The sequence below is a fragment of the Bufo gargarizans genome, chromosome 10 (assembly GCF_014858855.1).
Source record: "Bufo gargarizans isolate SCDJY-AF-19 chromosome 10, ASM1485885v1, whole genome shotgun sequence".
Taxonomy (NCBI): domain Eukaryota; kingdom Metazoa; phylum Chordata; class Amphibia; order Anura; family Bufonidae; genus Bufo; species Bufo gargarizans.
In genome coordinates, this window is record NC_058089.1 from 31,195,093 (window position 1) to 31,218,587 (window position 23,495).

The 23,495-nt window shown below is 41.5% G+C and overlaps 1 protein-coding gene across 1 annotated transcript in view; it reads left to right on the top strand.

Annotated features, from left to right (window-relative positions):
- The first annotated feature begins 9,260 nt into the window (after positions 1-9,260).
- LOC122920034 (mucin-6-like) overlaps positions 9,261-23,495 on the top strand; it is a 119,535-nt gene continuing 105,300 nt past the window's right edge. The window contains exon 1 of the mRNA XM_044269243.1: positions 9,261-9,611. Within this exon, the coding sequence (XP_044125178.1) occupies positions 9,261-9,611 (351 nt within the window). The remainder of the gene's footprint in view (positions 9,612-23,495) is intronic.

A 23,495-nucleotide genomic window follows, 5' to 3' on the forward strand; every position in this document is an offset into this window, starting at 1 on the left:
ATTGACTCAAATTTACCATTAACATGAAGTACAATGTGTGATGAGAAAACAATCTCTGAATGTCTTGGATAAGTAAAAGTGTTCCAAAGTTATTACCACATAAAGTGACACATGAAAGATTTTCAAAATTAGGCCTGCTCAGAAAGGGGGTAAATAGCCCGATATGGAAGTGGTTAAATAACATTTATTTAATTTTTAGAAGGAAAGATAAAAACAGCAATTTTAACATTATTTGATGGAATTTATTTACAGATTTATAGTATAAGTATAAGTATTTTTTTTTTCTCCTGCAGGCTGTCAGATCCCAAACTGCCATCTCCTCCTCCAGGCATATCTCGGGATTTGTACCAGACCTGGTCTTGTTTAAAAACTGACATTCCAAGCATTCAAACGACTACAATCACGATTATTTTCACTACATTGGAAGATATAGCTGTTAGAAAGTGAATAGCAGTAAATGTAGCTGAAAGTGAAAGTAAAAGCAGGTTTCACTGCTTTCACTCCCAACCTCATTTCTAACACTTAAAGGATATTTAGTGAAGATAATTATGTGATTCTGGTCTTGTTTGAAAGCTTGGAATGCCAGTTTTCTATATACCGTATTTTTCGCCCTATAAGACGCACTGGTCCATAAGACGCACCTAGGTTTTTGAGGAGGAAAATAAGAAAAAAAATATTTTGAACCAAAAGGTGTGCTTTTGGTGGGTTTTGAACTAATTGTGGTCTGTGAGTGGCACTGTTATGGGGGATCTGTGGATGGCACTGTTATGGGGGATCTGTGGGTGACGCACTATTATGGGGGATCTGTGGGTGACGCACTGTTATGGGGGATCTGTGGGTGACACTTATGGGGGATCTGTGGGTGACACTTATGGGGGATCTGTGGGTGACACTTATGGGGGATCTGTGGGTGACACTTATGGGGGATCTGTGGGTGACACTTATGGGGGATCTGTGGGTGGCTCTTATGGGGGATATGTGTATGACAGTTATGGGGGGGATCTGTGGATGACACATATATAGCACCTTATGCTATGTGTCATCCACAGATCCCCTCCATAAGTGTCCCTGTAGTGAATGACCCTTAATACACGGGCTGGGGGCCGGCATCTGCTTTTATAATGACAGCGGGGCCCGTGCAGTGACTGTATACTACTACACGGGCCCCGCTCACTCTAATAGTTAATGGTTACCGTATGTATATAATCGCATAAGGAGCGCTGTGTATTACCGGTACTTACAATTACAAGCACTCGCCGAGAGGAGGGAGGAGGCAGGAGGCAGACCGGGAGGACAGGCGCTGGCAGCGTGAGTCATACGTCATGCGCCCACGCCGCCTGCTTCATTCATAAAGTGGGCGGCGCAGGCGCGTGACGTATGACTTTACACTGCCAGCGCCTGTCCTCCCGGCCTGCCTCCTCCCTCTTCTCGGCGAGCGCTTGTAGTTGTAAGTACCGGTAATACACAGCGCTCCTTATGCGATTATATACATACGGTAACCATTAACTATTAGAGATACGATTATACAGTGAGCGGGACCCGTGTAGTAGAATACAGTCACTGCACGGGCCCCGCTGTCATTATAAAAGCAGATGCCGGCCCCCAGCCCCTCCTCCCTCACAGCTGATACACCCGCCGCGCGGCATCGTGGCGGGTGTATCATTGAAAACAAGGCAAAATCAGCAGCATTCGCCGTATAAGACGCACTGCTATTTCCCCCCACACTTTTGGGGGGGGGGAAAGTGCGTCTTATACGGCGAAAAATACGGTACATTTAGGTGCTACTAATCCCAGGATATGAGCAGCTAATGGAGCCCCCTCACCCTGCTGCCTGATCTCTTCTCCGGCTGAACCGTTGAGTCCTTTTCTCAAAGCATGAGCTGTGTGCAAAACTGTTAAGTGGTTAAATGCTCTTTAACAGTAGCTGTAAGCTATGTGGTGCTTCATTTTAGCCCTTTGTTGTTACCTATAGGAATGTTTTTTTCCAGTATGATCACTCAAAGTTAAGGGAACTTTCACAATAGAGTTTTTCTTTTCCGGCATCGAGTTCCTTCCTAGGGGCTCTATTCCGGAAAAGAACTGATCAGTTTTATCCTAATGCCTTCTGAATAGAGAGAAATACGTTCAGGATGCATCAGGATGTCTTCAGTTCAGTCTTATTGACTTTTCAGGACGGAGATAATACTGCATCATGCTGCGGTTTTATCTCTGGCCCAAAAAACTGAACACTTGCCTGAATGCAGTAGGAATGTATTAGTGCCGGATCCGGCATTCAAATTGCCGCATTGACAGATCCGGTATTCCGGTCTGCTCATTAAAAATGTGAAAAAAAAATAATACCAGATCCGTTTTGCCGGATGACACCTGAAAAACGGATCCGGTATTGCAATGGATTTTTCACACTGATCAGGATCCTGATAAGTCTGAAAAATGCCTAATCAGTCAGAAAAAATGACATGCGTTTGGATACAGTTTGCCTGATCGGCAGGCAGTTCAGGCAATGGAACTGCCTGCCGGAATCAAACAACGCAAGTGTGAAAGTACCCTAATTTAAAGCTCTCCCATTTAGCATCTGCAATTGTATGTGAACTTGCTTCCAGTATAACCTGCAGTGCAGCCCTCAACCAGAGGAAATTTAATGTCTTTTTTTTATTTTATTTTTATTTTTTCAAAGCGTTCTTGCTTTCGCAGCTAGAGTTTGAGTTTTACAGTGAAGATGGAATGTAATTCTATTTTAGTCAATGCCACCACGAGTCTCACAAACAGAAAAACTCCGAACAAGCTCTGCATTGTTAGATATTACCAGACACAGCAGAGTGTCACGTCTACTGGGATCTGCCACAAATTACCAGGCTGTTCTCATTTACAAAAACATATTAGTCGAGTTATGCACAAATAATCATGATCTAAATATTTTGATCTATTGTGAGCAATTATAGGGCTGCAGATAGACTTTGTTAGTGGGTTGCTGATAGTAAGAAAACAGTAAGAAAACCAGAAGAGGGCATAGACTTCTGAAAATAATATTTCACACATCCAAATTTTGGGAAGGGCATAGAAGTACTTTCAATTCAAAGGCAAAAAGGAAATGTGTCATCAAAAAATATATTTTTTACAAAATCATAATTTTCATTTTTTGGGGTAATTTTTTTTTTTTTTTTTGAGAATAGATAGATGCTGTCCTCAATCTTAGTTCTCACAATCTAAGTTCACTATCATTATGTCTTTGGAGTGTGTAATAAAACCTGAGTACCTATAGGAAACCCACACAAACATGGGGAGAACATTAAAGGGATTCTGTCACCTGCCCTCAGCCAAAAAACGATTTTAAAGCAGCCATGCAGCACAGCTTACCTGGATTAGGCTGTGCTCTTTTATCTTGAAATCCGTCCAGCAGTTACTTCAAAAAACGACTTTGATCAATAAGGAAATGCGTCCTGAATGTGCCCAGAGGGGCGTTTTTTTCTTCTTAGTGAGCCCAGTACCGCCCCTATTTCAGTGCCCAGCCCGCCTTCCTTGTACTTCCTAACCGCCGCCCCCAGCCTGCCACAGCCTCTCCTGCCTCTCCTCCCCCTCCCTCAAGCCGAACGAAGTCTCGCACAGGCGCAGTACCCACTGAGGGCTGCGCCTGTGCGATCATCAGGAGACTGAGGGCGGCAGCTTCATCTTCGTCACTGGGCATGCGCCGAGCCCAGTGACGTCCGATGTTAGCTCTTTCCCTCAGTCAGCCTGGTAGGAAGCGCAGAGGATTGCCGATCGGCTGATGCACCCTGCGCTTTCTCCAGTCTGCCTGCCACAGTGAAGACGGCCAGCGATTTCTTTCCCCACCCTCCCTTCAGGAAAGAAATAAGTATTTGTTGGGGCGAATTAGGTCTTATTATATTAAGTAAAGGCAGGCAGACTGGAGAAAGCGCAGGGTGCATCAGCCGATCGGCAATCCTCTGCGCTTCCTACCAGGCTGACTGAGGGAAAGAGCTAACATCGGACGTCACTGGGCTCGGCGCATGCCCAGTGACGAAGATGAAGCTGCCGCCCTCAGTCTCCTGATGATCGCACAGGCGCAGCCCTCAGTGGGTACTGCGCCTGTGCGAGACTTCGTTCGGCGTGAGGGAGGGGGAGGAGAGGGAGGGGAGGCTGTGGCAGGCTGGGGGCGGCGGTTAGGAAGTACAAGGAAGGCGGGCTGGGCACTGAAATAGGGGCGGTACTGGGCTCACTAAGAAGAAAAAAACGCCCCTCTGGGCACCTTCAGGACGCATTTCCTTATTGATCAAAGTCGTTTTTTGAAGTAACTGCTGGACGGATTTCAAGATAAAAGAGCACAGCCTAATCCAGGTAAGCTGTGCTGCATGGCTGCTTTAAAATCGTTTTTTGGCTGAGGGCAGGTGACAGAATCCCTTTAAATTTAAATCCAGGATCCCAGATCTGCAAGGCACTGTGCCACCATGCTGCAACATGTACAATATATAATACAAGTTGGAAAAAAGAGAAAGATATGCAACATATGCCAGAGATAACAACTTTGATTATTATTGATCATTAACATAGAACAAACTAAATAATAAAATGATCAAAAAAAGTTAAACTTTTACATTAGTAAACATTTTAATTCTAAATCTAAATTTAAACCATACATTAAACTTATAAATCCAAAAACATCACTCCTGGCATTTTTTTCCCCCCAGAAAATCTTCTACTACAAATAAAATGCTCCGGATGCCCCCTTGGATATTTAGTAAACGGATAAGAATATTACATAAATGCTTCACAATCTATGTTATAAATTTTTTGTCTCTCCTAATGATTGTCCAAAAGGACACTACAGCACAAATATAATGCCACTGGTGTTACAAGCAGTAGAATACTCGATACTAAACACTGTACCTTTTTGCTATTTGATATAAATGTCCGCATTTCATCATTTATTCTTTTACATAATCTCTTTACATGCTTTGTATTTTTTTTTTATTCCCTACAATTTTTATATGAATTGACAAAGCTACAAGCAATATTGTCACAAATATGTCTGTATTATTTCAGGAACATCTGGCAAAGAAGTTCTTATAACCAGCACATATTTGAGAGCATGACATTTTTTTCTTAATAATGTTCTATTACTGTCTCAATGCTTTATGCAAAATCAATGAATCATTTTTTATTATAAAATCTCATAGATTTTTGATTGAGTTAGAAAATCTGTGTAATCTATACAACTGTGCTTTATAAATTAAATTGCACTTTTGGTATTTGGTAAATCAAGGCTAATAATGACAAATGGGAACTCCATAAAGCTGTCAGCTTAAAAATGTTTTTGGTGACCAATTGTTACCCATTTTTATAAAAGTCTAAAAAATTTGCTCAGTCCTCTCTGCATTTGAATATGAAATTAAGGTGACCATCCTTTTTATTCGCATATTCTATAAACTTCAGAGGGGTCTCTTCTTCCCCTTCATGATATCATCTATGTACCATTTATAGACTTTTACACTGGAGCAAAATGGTTTACAATCAGATAATATATACTGTTCCCTCCATTGGCATACTTAACTGAGGGAGAATTTTGCCCCCATTGCTGTACCAGCATTGATTAATAGATAAACAATTCTATTAGTCTGTGATTCACAAATTGGGGTAATACACCTGTCTCATTCTACTGTTTGTGGCTTATCCACATTAATTAATATATAAGCAATTTAGAAGTGGGAGAGGCGCGGCAGCATGACGTAGGCAACGTACGTGCAGCGGTCCGCCCTACCCCCAACGCCGGCTCCAGCTCTGACCCTCGATGCCGCCGCTAAGACACCGCTAAGCTCACCTTCCTTCTGTTGAATTCCGAACGCCGGGTACTAAAGTGTTTTACCGCTCTGCCACGCCGGCTCGGCCCTAGGCTGCACAGGGCATTGCGGCTCCGTTTATTGAGCTGATACCTGATGCTGTCGTCCGGGTCCTTACCTGTTCCACGCTGCTCCAGGCTCCACACGCTCCCCATACCTGACGCTGTAGTCCGGGTCCTTACCTGTTCCACGCTGCTCCAGGCTCCACACGCTCCCCATGTGCTGTGAAATCGAACAGTGAGTGGTCGTCCTCCCTGTCCCTCTGTTTTTGGGTACCTTGAGTGTTTTTGTGCCATAAGCTTGGTGCGGCCGTTTGCGGAGTGGTCGTCTGTGTGCTGCTTTGCCCACCAGGGTTTGCTCTGCCTGCTGGGCAGTTGTGGGGAGTGGGGGAGTTGGCGGACTATGAAAGGTAGCTATCCGCTACTAACACTGCTGCCCCGTCAATTTTCCACCTTTTCACTCTAAGCCGCTTGACAGATCGCAGTGGACGCCTTTGTGGAGCTGCTTTGATTGCGATAAAGTTAAGAGGCTTCGCCCTGGATGCTATATTAGTAGATATTAGCGTCATCTCTGTACTGTTTCTGGACTATGTACTGCACTGTATGATTTATATATTGAAAACCGCTCTGTCATCTCTTTGAGCTCCGGATACCCGAGTATATAAGATCCATTTAGCTGTTGGAGGGCCGTTGAAGATCGTAGGCAGACTGTGCCAAAGACATTGGGTGATACCAAATCTGAAGTTCTCCTGCGCCCAGGAAAACTAAGGGAGCAAGAATCAAGGAGATCGAGGATATGTAAGACCTTTTCCAACTCCCTCTCTTTGCTACAGGATACCTTTTTTTTTTTTTTCCCCTCTCTCTCTCGGCGTCTCAGATAAATAGGGATCTGTATAAACATACTTCGAAAGTAACCTCGCAGGAGGGGGAGAGAAGGAGGGGGGAGAAGGGAAGGAAAAGGGGAGAGAGGAGGGGAAAGGAAGAGGGAGAGGGGAGGGAGAGGAAAGAAGGAAGGAAGAAGAGGGAAGGAGAGAAGGGAGAGGAAGAAAAAAAAAAAAAGAAAAGAAAGGGAAAATGGCCCCTAAAATTCCCAATAGAAAATCTATTGGTACATCATCTCCCAAAGGGGGCACTGTAAGGACACAGTTAGATAAATATCTCAAATCACCACCCCCACCAACCAAGACGAGGAGTAACCAGAAACAAATACCACAAACGGAGGATTATGAAGAGAATGGGAACCCTGTAAATAGGGCGGGAGAAAGTCAGCCATCTGAAGCAGATAACCAGATGAATAATATCGATCGCAAATTAGCGGGCATACTGGAGGCAGTTAGAACAACCAATCAATCATTAAACACGTTGACAACGACGGTGGCAGCAGTGCAGACCAATATTTCAGTAATTCGAGACGACCTAAACAAAATGAGGCAACGTGTTAAGGAGTATGTAACCCTGACTATAGAGCTACAAAAAGAATCCACCCAGATTAAAAAAAGGATAGAAACATTAGAAAGTGACAATAAGGCACTAAAGGGGAAAATGGTAGATCTGGAGGACAGATCCCGGAGAGATAATCTCAAATTGGTGGGCTTTCCGGAGGGAGTAGAAAAAGACGACCCCAGGGGCTTTATCCAAAAATGGCTATCAAATAATGTAACAACGGCAGAGGCAGCGGTAACACTAACAGTGGAGAGAGCACATCGCATCCCAACCAGAAAACCCCCACCAGGGTCAGCACCAAGGCCATTATTAATTAAGATGACCTCCTCAAGAGAGCGGGATTATATCCTTAGGTGGAAAAGAGAGATACAAACGGTGAAATATAGCGATTCCAATATAGAGATATACCCGGACTTTTCGAAGGCCACGCAAGATAAAAGAAGGGAATACAAGGATGTGAAAAAGAGACTGATACAAGCGCAAGTGAAATACTCCATGCTGTACCCCGCGAAATTACTGGGTTATATATAAAGAGACCGTTCATTTTTTTGTTAACCCAAATGACGCAGCCGATTGGATGGACTCAAAGGGAATTAAATAATAAGCCGGTGATGCATCGAGAAGAAGCTGGGGGGGTCGACGGTGTGGGGGAGGAGGGGGATAGTCTATGGTCAGAGTCCTATGAGTCACAGTCTGCGACTCGAAGGACAGAATGGTGTGGGGTTTGGGGAGGTGGGAGGGTTGGGGTTTTGGGGGTTGGGGGAGGGGGTTTCTTTCCGCGGGGGACTGTCGTGGTGTTGAGGGTATGTTGCTGGTGGTTCCCCTGTTCTTCCGCTCAGTGTTGCCATATTCTTTAAAATGTCTAGCATATTGACATGGAATATCCGCGGTTTTGCGGATAAAATTAAGAGGTGCGCAGTGTTCGATTTAGTTTCTAGACATTTACCAGCAATAGTGGCCCTGTTAGAAACACATCTTACAGGTGAAAAAGTGGCGGCACTGGGCGGAAGGAGATGGGCCTCCCATGAATACCATTCCTGCCACTCTATATATTCCAGGGGAATTAGTGTGTATATTCATAGACAGGTAGATTATGTCCTAATAGAACAGCTAATCGATCAAGAGGGCCGTTACATCTTTTTGCACTGCTATTGGCAGGGGCAAAGGAGAATCATAGCGTTCATATACATCCCGCCCCCCTTTACTACTACTGTATTATGTAAACTGATGGACTATATTGCAGCACGAGAGGAGTGCCCGGTGCTGGTGATGGGCGATTTCAACTCGGTCATGGACATTAAAAAAGATAGGATTTCCACTATAACTAATTATGAATTAAATTTAGGATCAAGTACAGTGCTATCTAGAATCTGTACAAAGATGGCACTGGTCGATATCTGGCGATCCCTTTATGGAAATAAGCAGGTATTTTCTTGTTTCAGTAACACATATAGGTCCATGTCCCGAGTTGATCTGGCTCTCGCCAGCCCCGGGCTCATTAATAGGGTTAAAAAAATGAATTACGAATGTCATGGCATCTCTGACCATAGCCCGGTTATGGTAACACTGGACAGTCCTAAGAAACCAAACCAAAATAGAATTTTTAAACTTAATCCCCACTGGATGACATTGATAAGGGATCTAGATAAGATCAATGAAGAAATAAAACTCTTTTGGAGGGATAATGTTAATTCAACACATATCCATATGGTTTGGGACTCGCTCAAGGCATACCTTCGGGGTATATATTCATACGAAATCAAGAAACAGAAAAATCGCTTTGCCCAAACTCAAAAAGAAATAGAAGGGAGGCTCAACCAGATAACGAATGAGATTATCCACGTAAATACCCCAGAAAAACAACTCCAACTTAAAAAGGCACAAGAGGAATATAAACAAAATTTATACAAAAAAGCACAGAATAAAATGTTTTTTTTCAGGGTTGAGGAGTTTTAGTGAGTCCGGCAAGCCAAGCAGATTATTATCTATGATAGTTAAAAATCAAAGGGGAGGTTCCAATATCACTGGAATTAGGACAGAGGCAGGAAACATTCTACGAGACACTGGTGACATCCTAAGGGAATTCACTAGGTACTTTTCGACATTATATCAAGCCGGGTCCCAAAATCAGGGAGGAAAAATAGATCAATATCTGGATAACATTGATATCCCTGAATTTGACCAACAAGACATTGACTGGTTAAATAGACCTATACAACTGACCAAGCTACAGACTACGTTGAATTCCATTAAGGGCAATACATCCCCAGGGGTGGACGGTTTCCCATTTGAAGTATATCGGAAACATGAGGGAACTATTCTTCCCCCAATGTTGGAGGTACTAAATCAATCTTGGACAATGTGTTCCCTACCCCCCTCATGGATGGAAGCCACCATCACATTGATCCCCAAAAAGGGGAAAGATCCGCTGTTAGCTGCTTCTTACCGCCCCATCTCTCTGTTGAATACAGATTACAAAATTCTCGCCAAATTGTTAGCCAACAGATTAAAAACTGTCATACATAAAGTTGTCCATGTAGACCAAACCGGGTTCATTCCCAAAAGAAACATACAGGATAATATAAGGCGGACTTTCCTGAATATCCAGACGGGGGACGGGGGGGACGGGGGGGACTGCTCCATCCTGTCCCTGGATGCCGCTAAGGCCTTTGACAGGGTGGAGTGGCCCTTCCTTTGGAAAGTACTATCACGGGTGAAGATGGGCGAGTATTTCTCCAGATGGGTTCGCATTCTGTACCAAAACCCGGTATCGAGGGTCCGAATTAATGGTGAGTACTCTGCCCCTTTTCGCCTGAATCGAGGAACACGTCAGGGCTGCCCCCTTTGCTCTTCTCGCTATTCCTGGAGCCAATTGCATGTAAAATTTAAACAGATGAGGAAATATCTGGCTTCGGGTGCGAGGGGGAAGCTGACAAAATTAGTTTATATGCGGACGATATGCTGCTCTTCTTGGGGAAGGGGTATATAAACTTGCCTAGGGTCATGGAAAGTCTGGATGAGTTTGGATCCCTATCTGGATACGACATAAACTGGGAAAAATCTAAATTTCTTCCATTGAGACGCCCGGTTCCACGGGGCTACAATTTTCGGGTTAGTATACTGACCCCAGCAGACTCCCTACTGTACCTGGGTATCCAGATAGGGACCAAACTGGAACATTATTTGAAACTGAACATACTCCCAATAATAGATAAAGTTAGGGAAAAAATTAGAACATGGCTAAAGCTCCCTCTGTCACAAATCAACCGAATAGCGCTTATTAAAATGACATTATTACCAATGTTATTATATGTTTTCAACGCCAGCCCAATCACGATAGAAGACAAGTTCTTCAACAAGTTAGAGATCCTCTTTAACGAACTGATATGGGGCCGCAAACGAGTCAGAATTAAGATTCAGTATCTGTATAAAGAAGAGGGTGGAATGTCCATCCCTTTTTTAAAAGGATATTATCTAGCTGCCCAATTGAGATGGTGTGTGAGGAATCGGAGGAATAAATGCATCTGTCTTCTTTTTGGGGAGCATTGTAGACTATGGTCGGATCTTTTTCATATTCTCGAAACCGCTATTTTCAAGAAGAAAACAATAACAAACCCGTTTTGTAGAATGCTTGGGTATATCTGGCAACAAATTAGAGATATGGTGGGCGTATCTGAAGCAGTTCAGTACACCCCACTGTGGGGAAATGCACACTTACCACAAGTTATGCGACTAGGCCACGCTGAATATTGGGGAAAAAAATGGGATATATTTAATTGCACAAGTTTTTCATCAAGGACTGATTAAGCCCTTAAATGAAATATTACCAGACATTACATTAGGATTTACTGATAAATTTCGATATGAACAACTACGTCACGCTATACAACACACGGAGAATAAGAATTATTTGAAGATAGTAAGGAATACTTTTTTAGATCTTTGTCAAGACATGACATTTAACACCTCCATATCACATATATACGCTAAGTTAAAATATGAACACACAAAAATGATCACATTTAGGGGTGAGGTTAAATGGGAAAGAGACTTACATAAAGGGGAACCTATAATCTGGAATACTGTGTACAGAAACATTAAAAGATCGACCGTCTCACCCGCTCATGCATGGATTCTTTTGAAAATCATACACCGCCTCTATTACACACCAGCATTATTGCATACCATTTATAAAGATAGGAAACAGAACTGCTATAAATGCAACAAAGACAGAGGAGATTATAAACATCTGTTGTGGGAATGCCCAGGGATAAATGAATATTGGATAAAAATATTTCGGAGACTGCAGGACTACTCCCCTATGAAGTACCAGGCATGCATTGATTATGCCATCCTGGGCACACTCCCAGAGACAGACGAAAATAAAACAGAGCAGATACTGTGGTTTCGGGGTATTGCACTAGCCAAAATAATAATTGTGAAACACTGGGGTACCACGAAATACCCCAGTTTTCAGGAGTGGTTGGAGTGGATGAACAGAGTTAGGCAGTATGAACACACTCTAGCCCAAACAGCACGGAGGGAGGTAGTCTGGCAGCGGATCTGGGGTAACTGGAAATAATGTTAGTCGATGTGGACACGGCGGTTATGTGGAGGAGAAGGGGGGGGTAACTGGCAACTGGAAACAATAACAAGGTTAAAGATGCAGACACAGCAGCCCCGCGGAAAGAAAAAGGGGGGGGGGGGGTGGAGGGAGGGAAAAAAAAAAAAAATATATATATATATATATAAGCAATTTCATTAGGCCCTGATTCACAAATTGAGGTAATATACCTGTCTCATTCTACTGTTTGTGGAGTGTCCACATCAATTAATAGATAAGCAATTCTATTAGGCCTTGATTCACAAATTGGGGTAATACATCTGTCTTATTATACTGTTTGTGGCTAGTCCACATTACTTAATATATAAGCAATTTCATTAAGCCCTCATTCACAAATTGAGGTGATATACATGTCTCATTCTACTGTTTGTGGCGTGTCCACATTAATTAATAGATAAGCAATTCTATTAGGCCTTGATTCACAAATTAGGGTGATACACCAGTCTCATTCTACTATTTGTGCAATGTCCACATTGATATTTAACTATTTCTTACAGAGTGGTCTTATTTAACACCCTCTGGGCAGTGCAAATAAATAGATTCTTCACACAGGAGAGTTGCCCACCAGTTGATCATCATTTTTTTGTCTGAAAAATTATTATTTTTGTTAATAAATTAGTCTTTTACTAAATAAATTAGTCTGCTGCAGTATTACAATTCTCGATCGAACGACGTTGAGCGGGTAACCCGCACCTGTCGGCAAATGGTAGACACACGGCGATCCCTTCAGTGCAGCACATGTGCAGCCCCGGACATATAAGGGCATCAAAGAACAGTTAGTGCTGAATGCCACGTGGCCCTCTAATAAGTTGGACTCTGTATGCCTGGGGTCAAATTACTCCTTGTATTAGGTTAAAACCAGATGGGCCGAACTTGCTGGATGGATCAAACATGGCAGCTGGATTATTGCCATACGGGAGAAGTGTCATTGGTTATCGGAATGAACCACACAAATCACTCCACCAACATGACCCAAATTCATCGTAGCTAATACGTCCTTTTAGTCAGTGTTTTGGTCAGCGCTTTGCATCAGTATTTGATCAGTATTTGTCGTTGATCCAGGGAGTTATTCTGATTGCCTGATTGGAGTCGGGAAGGAATTTTTTATTCCCCTAAAGTGAGGAAAATTGGCTTCTACCTCACAGTTTTTTTTTGCCTTCCTCTGGATCAACTTGCAGGATGACAGGCCGAACTAGATGGACAGATGTCTTTTTTAGGCCTTATGTACTATGTTACTATGTTAGAATTTGTAAGCCAAAGGCAAGAGTGTTTTGGACCCACCCCTGTTTTTGACTTACAATTACTAATCAAATACCGATGCAAAATACTGACCATCTCAAATGGGCTTTATGGATGCTCGAAATACAGGATTTTTTGTTTGTTTTATGATAGATCAGAACAATGGAAACATAAATGGTGATGTTAACACAGGCTTACTACCACTGCTGCTGCCCCCCCTCCCCACTCTGTCATGATAAATCTGATAAATTGTTCCTGACGTTTTTTTGACCTGTAATACTGACGCACAGTAATTCCACAGCTATGGCTTCTTTCACATTAGCGTTAGGCATGTCCGGCAGGCTGCTTCGGCAAGGGAACATCCTGCTGGATCCATACGAACGCTTGCACACATGTCCTGTATAATGTATAATTGTCTGGCTTCCTGTCACAACCAGACAGCTGAGAAGCTCTGACAGAAGCCTTTCAGAACCTCCTCCTTGAGTTCTTTTTGTTGTGGTATTCAGTTCCTCATCTCGTTAGCCTCTCTCAGCTGTCATGTAGTTGGATTAATTGCATCCCTTTAAATTCCGCCCCATAATGCATTACTGGGCGGCTTATACTTCTTCCTGGAGTGTGTGTGCATGCTCATCCTGTTTTCCTGTCTGCTACAAAGTTAAGTGCTGTACATTTATCTGTTATTTTCTGTTTGCTGGATCCCAGGTGACCCTGACTCCCTCCGTATCTGGTGTAGGGAGCCGGTGGTCGTGTCCCCTCACTATTGTAGGGTGTTCAGGGGTTATATAGTCGAGGTACGTGGCTATGCAACCATCCACCTCTGGGATTTTTGCATAGGCTGAGCAGCCAGGGAAAGTGCTAGGTCTTGTGCAGGGGTCTCCCCTTGGTTCCTTAGCTTTGGATCCAGTGAGTCATATGCATGTTGCTTTGTCTTGTTTCCTGTACACCATCCGTGACACTTCCTCTTGGCATGTTTGCCGTGCTGTGGCAAAATCTCTATGATTAGACAGAGTGGCCTGGGTACACCAGATTTATTGTGATTCGTGACAAATTAATTCGGTACTAATGAAATTTCTTGGCAAATCGTCCGAATACAATTTTTCTAAACTTCACACATCTCTGGTCATCAGTATAAAAATCTTGGAAAACCCTTTAATATATTCTATGTATTATATTGTATGTATTAATATATTCTATGTTTATAAAAAATGCCTTACAAGTAGTGTTATCTATTTCCAAAATGTATTTCATGGTATATAACTCATCATGAAGAATATTGGTATATGACAATGACACTTCGCATGTCTTCACATGTTATCATCATTGACCACTGTTAATATTGCTTTTGATAAGCACACATCTCTGTTTTTTTTTGCACTTCCTACATCTGACAAAGCCACTGGGAACTTCTTCTTCTGGCCATGGGCCCCCCAGGCATATCCCAGATGCCCACGTGGTCAGTCAGCAATTTTATCTTTCTTGGTTTTATTTGGGAATACGATAACTTCTTAGTTTGAATACAGGTTGAAGCACTTTGTGAGGGAACTGGTAATTTTCCCAGTCAAGGTACTACAAATTACTGTACAATAACTACATTTAACATGTTCATTGTGAGCAAAGCAGAAAGATCTGGGTCACTGACAATGCCTTGTGGACATATTACTCATTTACTGGGCATCAAGTCTGCTATTGTTCAGCATTACACGAAGGGCACAAAGTTACATTTTACATTCACTTTCCCACTATACTAATTACATTTGGGAGCTTTTACTAGCTCCTTAATACATTGCTAGTATCTGAATGACTCCAATAAGCAGGAACATTCGCATACTACCTCTTGTGTATACAGTAGATATTGCTGTTACATAACTGTTATGACGTCCCCTGATGATTTTTGTATTCCCCTTCAGAATATTCACTTAATGTGTTGATGAATAGTTTGCAGATTCTTATTGATCAGCCTGCATAATAGCAGGGATTACTCTGAGGATCTATATCTACAAGAGGATCTCAGGGATCTGATTGAGCTATCGAGCGTCTGTGACCACTAAAAATGGACACATTAGGTCAACACTGTGAGACATAATAGAGAGAACAACAGAGGGTGCCATGACAAGTATAACAACAATATCTAGACAAGAAATCTAATAGATCTAATACATTTCTAAAATGTAATTATTTCTAAATATAATTTAATATTATTCGCTTAACCACTTTTTAACTCTGCAAGGATGTTCCTGTAAAATAATAAGAAATAAAGAAAAATACATAATAATAATAAAAAAATAAATACCTTCTAGCCCTGCTCCCAGTGGTCATAAACTATATACCCCCTAAACCACAATTTTCTTTATGGAAAGGGAATTTAAAAAAAAAAAATTTAATTGCACTCTTTAAGTTTTAAAAAAATATAAAAAAAAGAGACAATTTTCCCCTTTTTAACATTTCCTGTGTATAAAAAATAAAAACAAAAAGAAAAATACCAAAAAAATAGTAAAGTAAATAAAACCACCAAAAAGGGAGTGGGAGGAAAAAAGTTATGGCTTTAAGAAACATACACTAAAAACAATGGGGGTCATTTATTAAGACAGGTGTTTTAGATGCCAGGTTTTAGTGACCCCTATATCTGGAGGTGGATCCGCTGAAGTTATGAAGAGGCACGAGCCTCTACATAACTTTGGTGTATCCTACTCCAGTCTAATCGTAAAGCCAGCTTCCAACTGGCTTACATTTATACCATTTTCTATGCCTAAAACAGGCTGCCGGCCCCACCCCTTACGCACCACACCCTATGTTTTAAACATAGCATGACCGGGGAAAAGTTGCAGATTGCGTCGCAACTAACTGTTACGCCACAATCTGCTCCTGAAACAGACCTAATATAGGCATATTTCTGGATAATAAATGACCCCTAATGTGCCTGGTCAGGAAATGCAAGGCATGCTAAATGACTGGTTACAGAAACATTAAAATGGCCATGAAATAAGCAGTCACTGATGATGTCATCAGGTGGCCTGCGGACTGCGGATCTCTACATGCTGTTTACTGCTCAGTATCTTCACAATCTCTTTTCTAAATAAAACAATCCTTATCAACATTTACTCAAATATTTGATTAAAGTAGGTTCACAAAGAACTGGCCATTATGCATTCAAAAAGTGTTAATGATCTTTTATTGATCTCAGATATTTTCCCATGAAGCCTTAAATATACAATATACATGTGATTATCAGGAAACAGAGACCATAGATGTCAACTAAGCAGGGAACTAGGCATTTATCACTTGGTCCAAGTATTGCTAATACTAAACTTCTCCATTCACAGATTGCTGTCATACAGTATATTTTGCTAGTAGAATGATTTCTATGTTACCATCCTCTAATCCATGTCTTCACTTCCTGAGATATTTTACAGTGAGAAATTTGTAGGTATTACTACAGCATTAGGAGGTCCTCTGAGGTCCACAGTCTAGGGGAGCTGCATGGTGCCCAGACTATATATCTACTGAACTGAACTTAGACCATCACAGTTCATAGTCCATGTCACAGGAAGTACAGTTCACATTTCTCAATATGTGCCACAGTCGAGTCACATTATTATGACCACTAGCTAATATCCAGAGTAACCACTACTGTATGTGCAGCATGGACAGCAGCTACATGGGCTGGGAGTGATTCAGTAGGGTCCTAGTAGGTTGTCGCAGGTACCCGGGACCATGCTGACTGCAGTACATCGCACAGCTGCTGGAGGATGCATGAGGGAGAATCCATAGAGTGAACACAACAAACAAGGTGGTCCTATAGATGCTCATTTGGGTTCAAGTCTGTGGAATCAGGAGGCCAGGGTAGTTCTTGGAAGTCTTGGTCATGCCCTTCCAACCAATGTTGAACATTTCAAGCAGTTTGTCAGATTGTCTTGCTGGAAGATCCCATCCACCCTATGGAAGACAATCAGCTTGGGTGTACGTGACCGGCAATGATGGACTCATAGCCAAATAAGTTGACAGTGCCTTCCACATGGATGAGTAGGCCCAGAAAATACCATGAAAACATTCCCCAGACCATAATGCTGCCACCTTCAGCTTGAGTTCTTCCAGCAATGGTTTGATGAAGCAGAAAACTGGATTCATTGGAGAAGGCAAACATTTGCCAATCAGTGGAGCTCCAATTCCGATACCGCTTTGAAAACCGAAGCCTTTACTGCAGATGCAATTTTGTAAGCAGAGGTGCAGTGACCATCTGTCTGCTTCAGAAGCCCATACACAATATGGAAATTCACTGAACTGTTGTTTAAGACACACGTCTAGTAGCCCCCTGGTTCATTCTGGCAGTGAGCAGCTCCACTGTAGTGTGTTAGTCTACTCTTGCGCACCTTCGTTGCCGATGTTCACATCAGTGGCACATGCTCTGCATTTCCATGTCGCTTATTCTCAATAGTGCAATTTGTCCACTCACTATGCAATTTCACCACAGCAGCATGAGAAAAGTTCACAAACAGCGCAGTCTCAGATATACGGCTACCCTTGGCCTGATAGCCAATAATCGCCCTTTTTACTCATGACAGCAAAGAGGGATATGTGTGCAGACAGCCTATCCACACCTTATATAGCCACCAGGCCAGCCCACGACACGTCATAATAATGTGACTCGACCATGTGTGATGAGCAGTAATGCTGTATGATCATTACGGTAGCTCAAGTTGACGAGCATTCAGATTTTCTTTAGCTGGAGAGGCAACTTCGTCCCTAGTGTCTGCTTCTCCACTGTATACCTTGCCTCAACTCTGCCACAAAGAAAATTTGTTAAAGGGGTTTTCAAGGAATTACATTTTGATGGCCTATCCTCAGGGGAGGTCATTAATATCTGATTGGGGTCACAGTCCTGATAACCTCACCAATCAGCTATTTGAAGAGCCTGCAAGTGCTGTGCCCTCTTTGCACTATACCAAATAAAGTCCCATACATTGTATAGCAGTTGTATTTGGTATGGCAGTTCACCGGAATGGATGGGTATCATGTCACAGTCCTAGGAAGAGGCTGCAGCCTTTTCAAACAGCTGATCGGAGGGGTGTTCGGGAGTCAAACCCTCACTAATCAGATATTGATAACCTATCCTGAGGAAGCAGCAGACAATATCGGTGACATTCCAGACCTGACTCCCTTTATTTTCATTACTCATCTTGGTGATATTTTCATTATCATCTTACCTCATAATTAGCTGTTTGGCTGTGTTTCTTTAATTTTTGGTACTTATTTTTATAGGTGTTCACTCATTGATGTACATTTTGTGATATATTTGTACTATAGTAAGGAAACAGGGGGATCAGTCTGGGGGCAGGTCACTTATCATGATGTATGCCCTAGTCTATTTTCATTATTCCCTTTTAATTGTTTTTAACTGTAGTCCTTTGTGTTGTTTTTTGCTTATATTTAATCAATTGCTTTATTTATTGGTCCTCTATCTCATGCCAACTTTGTTCTTCATTTTCTATCCGGAGGATAGGTCACCTATGTCTAGTTCCCTAAAACCACATTTAATCCATTCAGAGAAATACTCTGCTCTATGCAGTTATAGAAATGTTTTATCCGGGGCCAAAGCAGGACCTGTAATGATTGTGTGGCAAGAGTATGAACTCCAGTGACGTCTATGCAATCTATAAATGTTTCGTAATCTCACTGACATTTTATTTTATGACTAATTTTAAATATCTTTTAATGTAACTTGGTAAACATCCCCCTGAGTCTCCACAAATATTTGCCTTGTTAGAGGCTTGTGAGAAGCAGGGCACTCGTTCTAGCCATGTGTCACTCTACATGGTGCAGTATTTCAGACTGGGCAGCAGAAATTCAAGATTCATTTCTGATAATCTCATATCAGATGTCACTAGTGCCAAAGTGGAGGGCATTTGGGAAATGGTTCTGATGGCCCACCCTTCATCAATATAGAACATATGTACCTTTACTATTAATTACATAATAACACAGCATGGCCTAGCATTGGAGTCAGTCAGTATGGTATTTGCTTCAATGGGGCTGACGGAAGCACTCATAGGAGGGCGGGCACACATGCACGGTGCGCCCTCCAGGACTTTGCAGGTTCCATTCTAAGATGTAGGACCCACACCTATCAGACATTGGGGGCATATCCTAGCAATATGCCCCCCATGTCTGAGATGGAAATAACCTTTTAAGGCTGATAGACAGAGGCTTTACTGCAGAGAGAGGGACATTATTAAAACACCTTTCACTCTAGGACATGGTTGGGCCCACCGTATCCTAATCCTGTACCCCTCAGCTGGGGATTACAGCCCCCACTGCAAGAGTTATATTGCCAGCCTTAGATTCTGCAGAGAGAGACTTGGAGATATAGAGGGAAGGAGTACTACAATCCCAATTCCGGTATATATCCATACATGTTACTGAGACGTGGTTCAATGGAAGTAATGACTGGGATATAACAATACCAGGGTTCTCTCTATATAGGGAAGACAGAGAAGGCAAGAAGGGGAAGGGGTGGCCCTGTATGTGAAAGATAGCATAAAATCTTACTTAAAGGGGTTCTGCACCTTCATTTAACTGATGATCTGTCCTCTGGATAGATCATCAGCTTCTGATCGGCGGGGGTCCGACACCCGGGATCCCGCCGATCAGCTGTTTGAGAAGGCAGCGGCGCTCCAGCAGCGCCGCGGCCTTCTCACTGTTTACCGCCAGGCCGCCCGCCCACTGATGTCACGACTTGTATCAACTAGAGTGGGCGCGGCTAAGCTCTGTTCACTTGAATGGAGCTTAGCCGCGCCCACTCTAGTTGATACAAGTCGTGACGTCAGTGGGCAGGCGGCCCAGCGGTAAACAGTGAGAAGGCCGCGGCGCTGCTGGAGTGCCGCTGCCTTCTCAAACAGCTGATCGGCGGGGGTCCCAGGTGTCGGACCCCCGCCGATCAGAAGCTGATGATCTATCTAGAAGATAGATCATCAGTTAAATGAAGCTGCAGAACCCCTTTAATACAAGTTAGCGAGACCAATTTAGAGTCAGTTTGGGTTACCTTGCAGTTTGATAATCATAAGGTAACTCGTGTAGGTGTGATATATAGACCACCTAGCCAAGTCAAAGAATTAGATGATCTACTAGTTGAGGAAATAGCAGCTAAAATGACATTGAAGGGGGAAGTTATCATTATGGGAGACTTTAATCTTCCTGATGTAAACTGGAAAACCAAAATAGCTAGTTCTGCCAGGAGTACAGATATTCTAAATTCCCTACTGGGATTATCTCTACAGCAAGTAGTTGAGGAGCCAACCCGGAAGGAGGCCATTTTATATTTAGTATTCACAAATGGGAATTTGGTATCTGATATTACTGTAGGGAAAGCTTGGGATCTAGTGATCACCAGTCAGTGTGGTTTACTATAAGTACAGTGACTGATTCACACCACACAAAAGCAAAAGTTTTAGATTTTAGAAAAACAGACTTTTATAAAATTAGATTAGTGGTATACGAGTCCTTATCAGACTGGAACAGTTTCAATTGAGTCCAGGAGAAATAGGACTACTTAAAAGTGCCACTATTGAAGGCAACAGAAAATTGCATTAGGCTTGTCAGTAAAAGCAAAAAAAAAAGGAAGAGACCACTGTGGTACTCAGCAGAAGTGGCCAAAATCATTAAAAACAAAAAGATAGCATTTAGTAATTATAAAAAAAAAACGAGAACAGGCAGATTAGGCAGAGAGAGGCGAAACAAGTTATAAGAGCTTCTAAAGCACAGGCAAAAGAAAAATTAGCTCAGGCCAGAGCAGAATATGCAATCAGTGATACAGTCCTAACCTTAGTATCTGAGGAAAGGGATTTAGGGGTCATTATTTCAGAAGACTTAAAGGTAGGCAGACAATGTCATAGAGCAGAAAGAAATGCTAGCAGAATGCTTGGGTGTATAGTGAGAGGCATTACCAGTAGACAGAGGGAGGCGCTCATGCAGCTCTACAGAGCACTAGTGAGACCTCATTTGGAGTATTGTGCTCAGTACTGCTCAGACCATAACTCCAGAAAGATATTGATACTTTGGAGAGAGTTCAGAGAAAAGCTACTAAACTAGTACATGGATTACAGGATAAAACCTACCAGGAAAGATTAAAGGACCTTAACCCTTTCATGACCAAGGGTCATTGATGCCCCAGTGTCCTGGTCAAAATTTACAAATCTGTCATGCTTTGGAACACTTTTATTTATCCAAGCCATTCTGAGATTGTTTTCTCGTGATATATTGTACTTCATGATTGTCATAAATTTTAGTCAATATATTTCACCTTTTTCTTATGAAAAAATCCCAAATTTACCAAAAATTTAAATTTCTCTGCTTCTAAAACAGAAAGTCATACCTAATAAAATATTTATTACTTAACATTTCCCATATGTCTACTTTATGTTAGCATCATTTTGGAAATGTCATTTTATTTTTTTAGGACTTTAGAAGGCTTAGAAGTTTAGAAGCAATTCTTAACATTTTTAAGAAAATTTCCAAAACCCACTTTTTAAGGACCAGTTCAGGTCTAAAGTCACTTTGTGGGGGCTTACAAAGTGGAAACCCCCCATAAATGACCCCATTGTAGAAACGACACCCCTCAAGTTACTCAAAACTGATTTTACAAACTTTGTTAACCCTTTAGATGTTCCACAAGAATTAAAGGAAAATGGAGATGAAATTTCTAAATTTAACTTTTTGGGCAGATTTTCCATATTATAAAAAAAAATTCTTTAACACATTGAGGGTTAACAGCGAAACAAAACTCAATATTTATTACCCTGATTCTGCGGTTTACAGAAACACCCCACATGTGGTCGTAAACTGATGTAAGGGCACAGAAGGAAAGGAACGCCGTATGGTTTTTGGAAGGCAGATTTTGCTGGACTGGTTTTAGGTGCCATGTCCCATTTAAAGCCCCCCCCTGATGCACCCATACAGTAGAAACTCCCAAACAGTGACCCTATTTTGGAATTTTATTGGTACTATTTTGGGGGTACATATGATTTTTATATTACGTTTTTTGTGAGGCAAGGTAACTGAAAAATGGCTGTTTTGGCACAGTTTATTTTTTTTACAAGATTCATCTGACAGGGTAGATCATGTGCTATTTCTATAGAGCAGGTTGTTACAGACGCAATTATATCAAATAGGTCTACTTTCTTTGTTTGTTTCAGTTTTACATAATAAAACATTTTTTTAAAATAAATTATGCTTTTGTGTGTACATTTTCTGAACGCCATATGTTTTTTATTTTTCTGCCGATCGTCTTGTGCAGGGGCTCGTTTTTTGCAGAAAGAGTTGAGGTTTTTATTTATATCATTTTTGGGGATATAGGATTTTTTGATCATTCATTATTACACTTTATGGGGCAAGGTGACCAAAAAATTTACTGTTTTGGAACAGTTTTTATTTATTTCTCTTTACAGCGTTTATCTGTGGGGTTAGTTCACGTGACAGTTTTATAGAGCACATCGTTACAGACGTGGCAATACCTAATATGTATACTTTTTCTTATTTATTTAAGTTTTACACAATAATAGCATTTCTGAAACCAAAAAAATGATGTTTTAGTGTCTCCATAGTCTGAGAGCCATAGCTTTTTTATTTTTTGGGCGATTGTCTTAAATAGGGTATCATTTTTTGCGGGATGAGGTGACGGTTTGATTGGTACTATTTCGGGGGTCATAAGCCTTTTTTATCGCTTGCTGTTGCACTTTTTGTGATGTAAGGTGACAAAAATGGCTTTTTTGGCACAGTTTTTTTTGTTTGTTAGTTTTTTACAGTGTTCACCTGAGGGGTTAGGTCATGTGATATTTTTATCAAGCAGGTTATTACGGATGCGGCGATACCTAATATGTACACATTTTTTTATTTATTTCACTTTAACACAATAATAGCATATTTGAAATAAAAAAATTATGTTTTAGTGTCTCAATGTTCTAAGAACTGTATTTTTTTTTATTTTTTGAGCGATTTTCTTATGTAGGGTCTAAATTTTTGCAGAATGAGGTGACGGATTTATTGGTACCATTTTGTTTGATATACACCTTCTTGATCGCTTGGTGTTGCACTTTTTGTGATGTAAGGTGACAAAAATGGCTTTTTTTTACAGAGTTTTTATTTTTATTTTTTATGGTGTTTATCGGACGGGGTCTATCATGTGATATATTTATAGAGACGGTCGTGGTGATACCTAATATGTGTATTTTGTTATTATTTTTTTTATAGGAAAAGGCAATTTATTTTTTGAATTTTACATTTTTATTTATTTATTTATTTTTACTTTATTATTTCCTCATTTTTTTATCATATGAATAAGATCCAGTAGGGCTGATGGCTGTACTATAC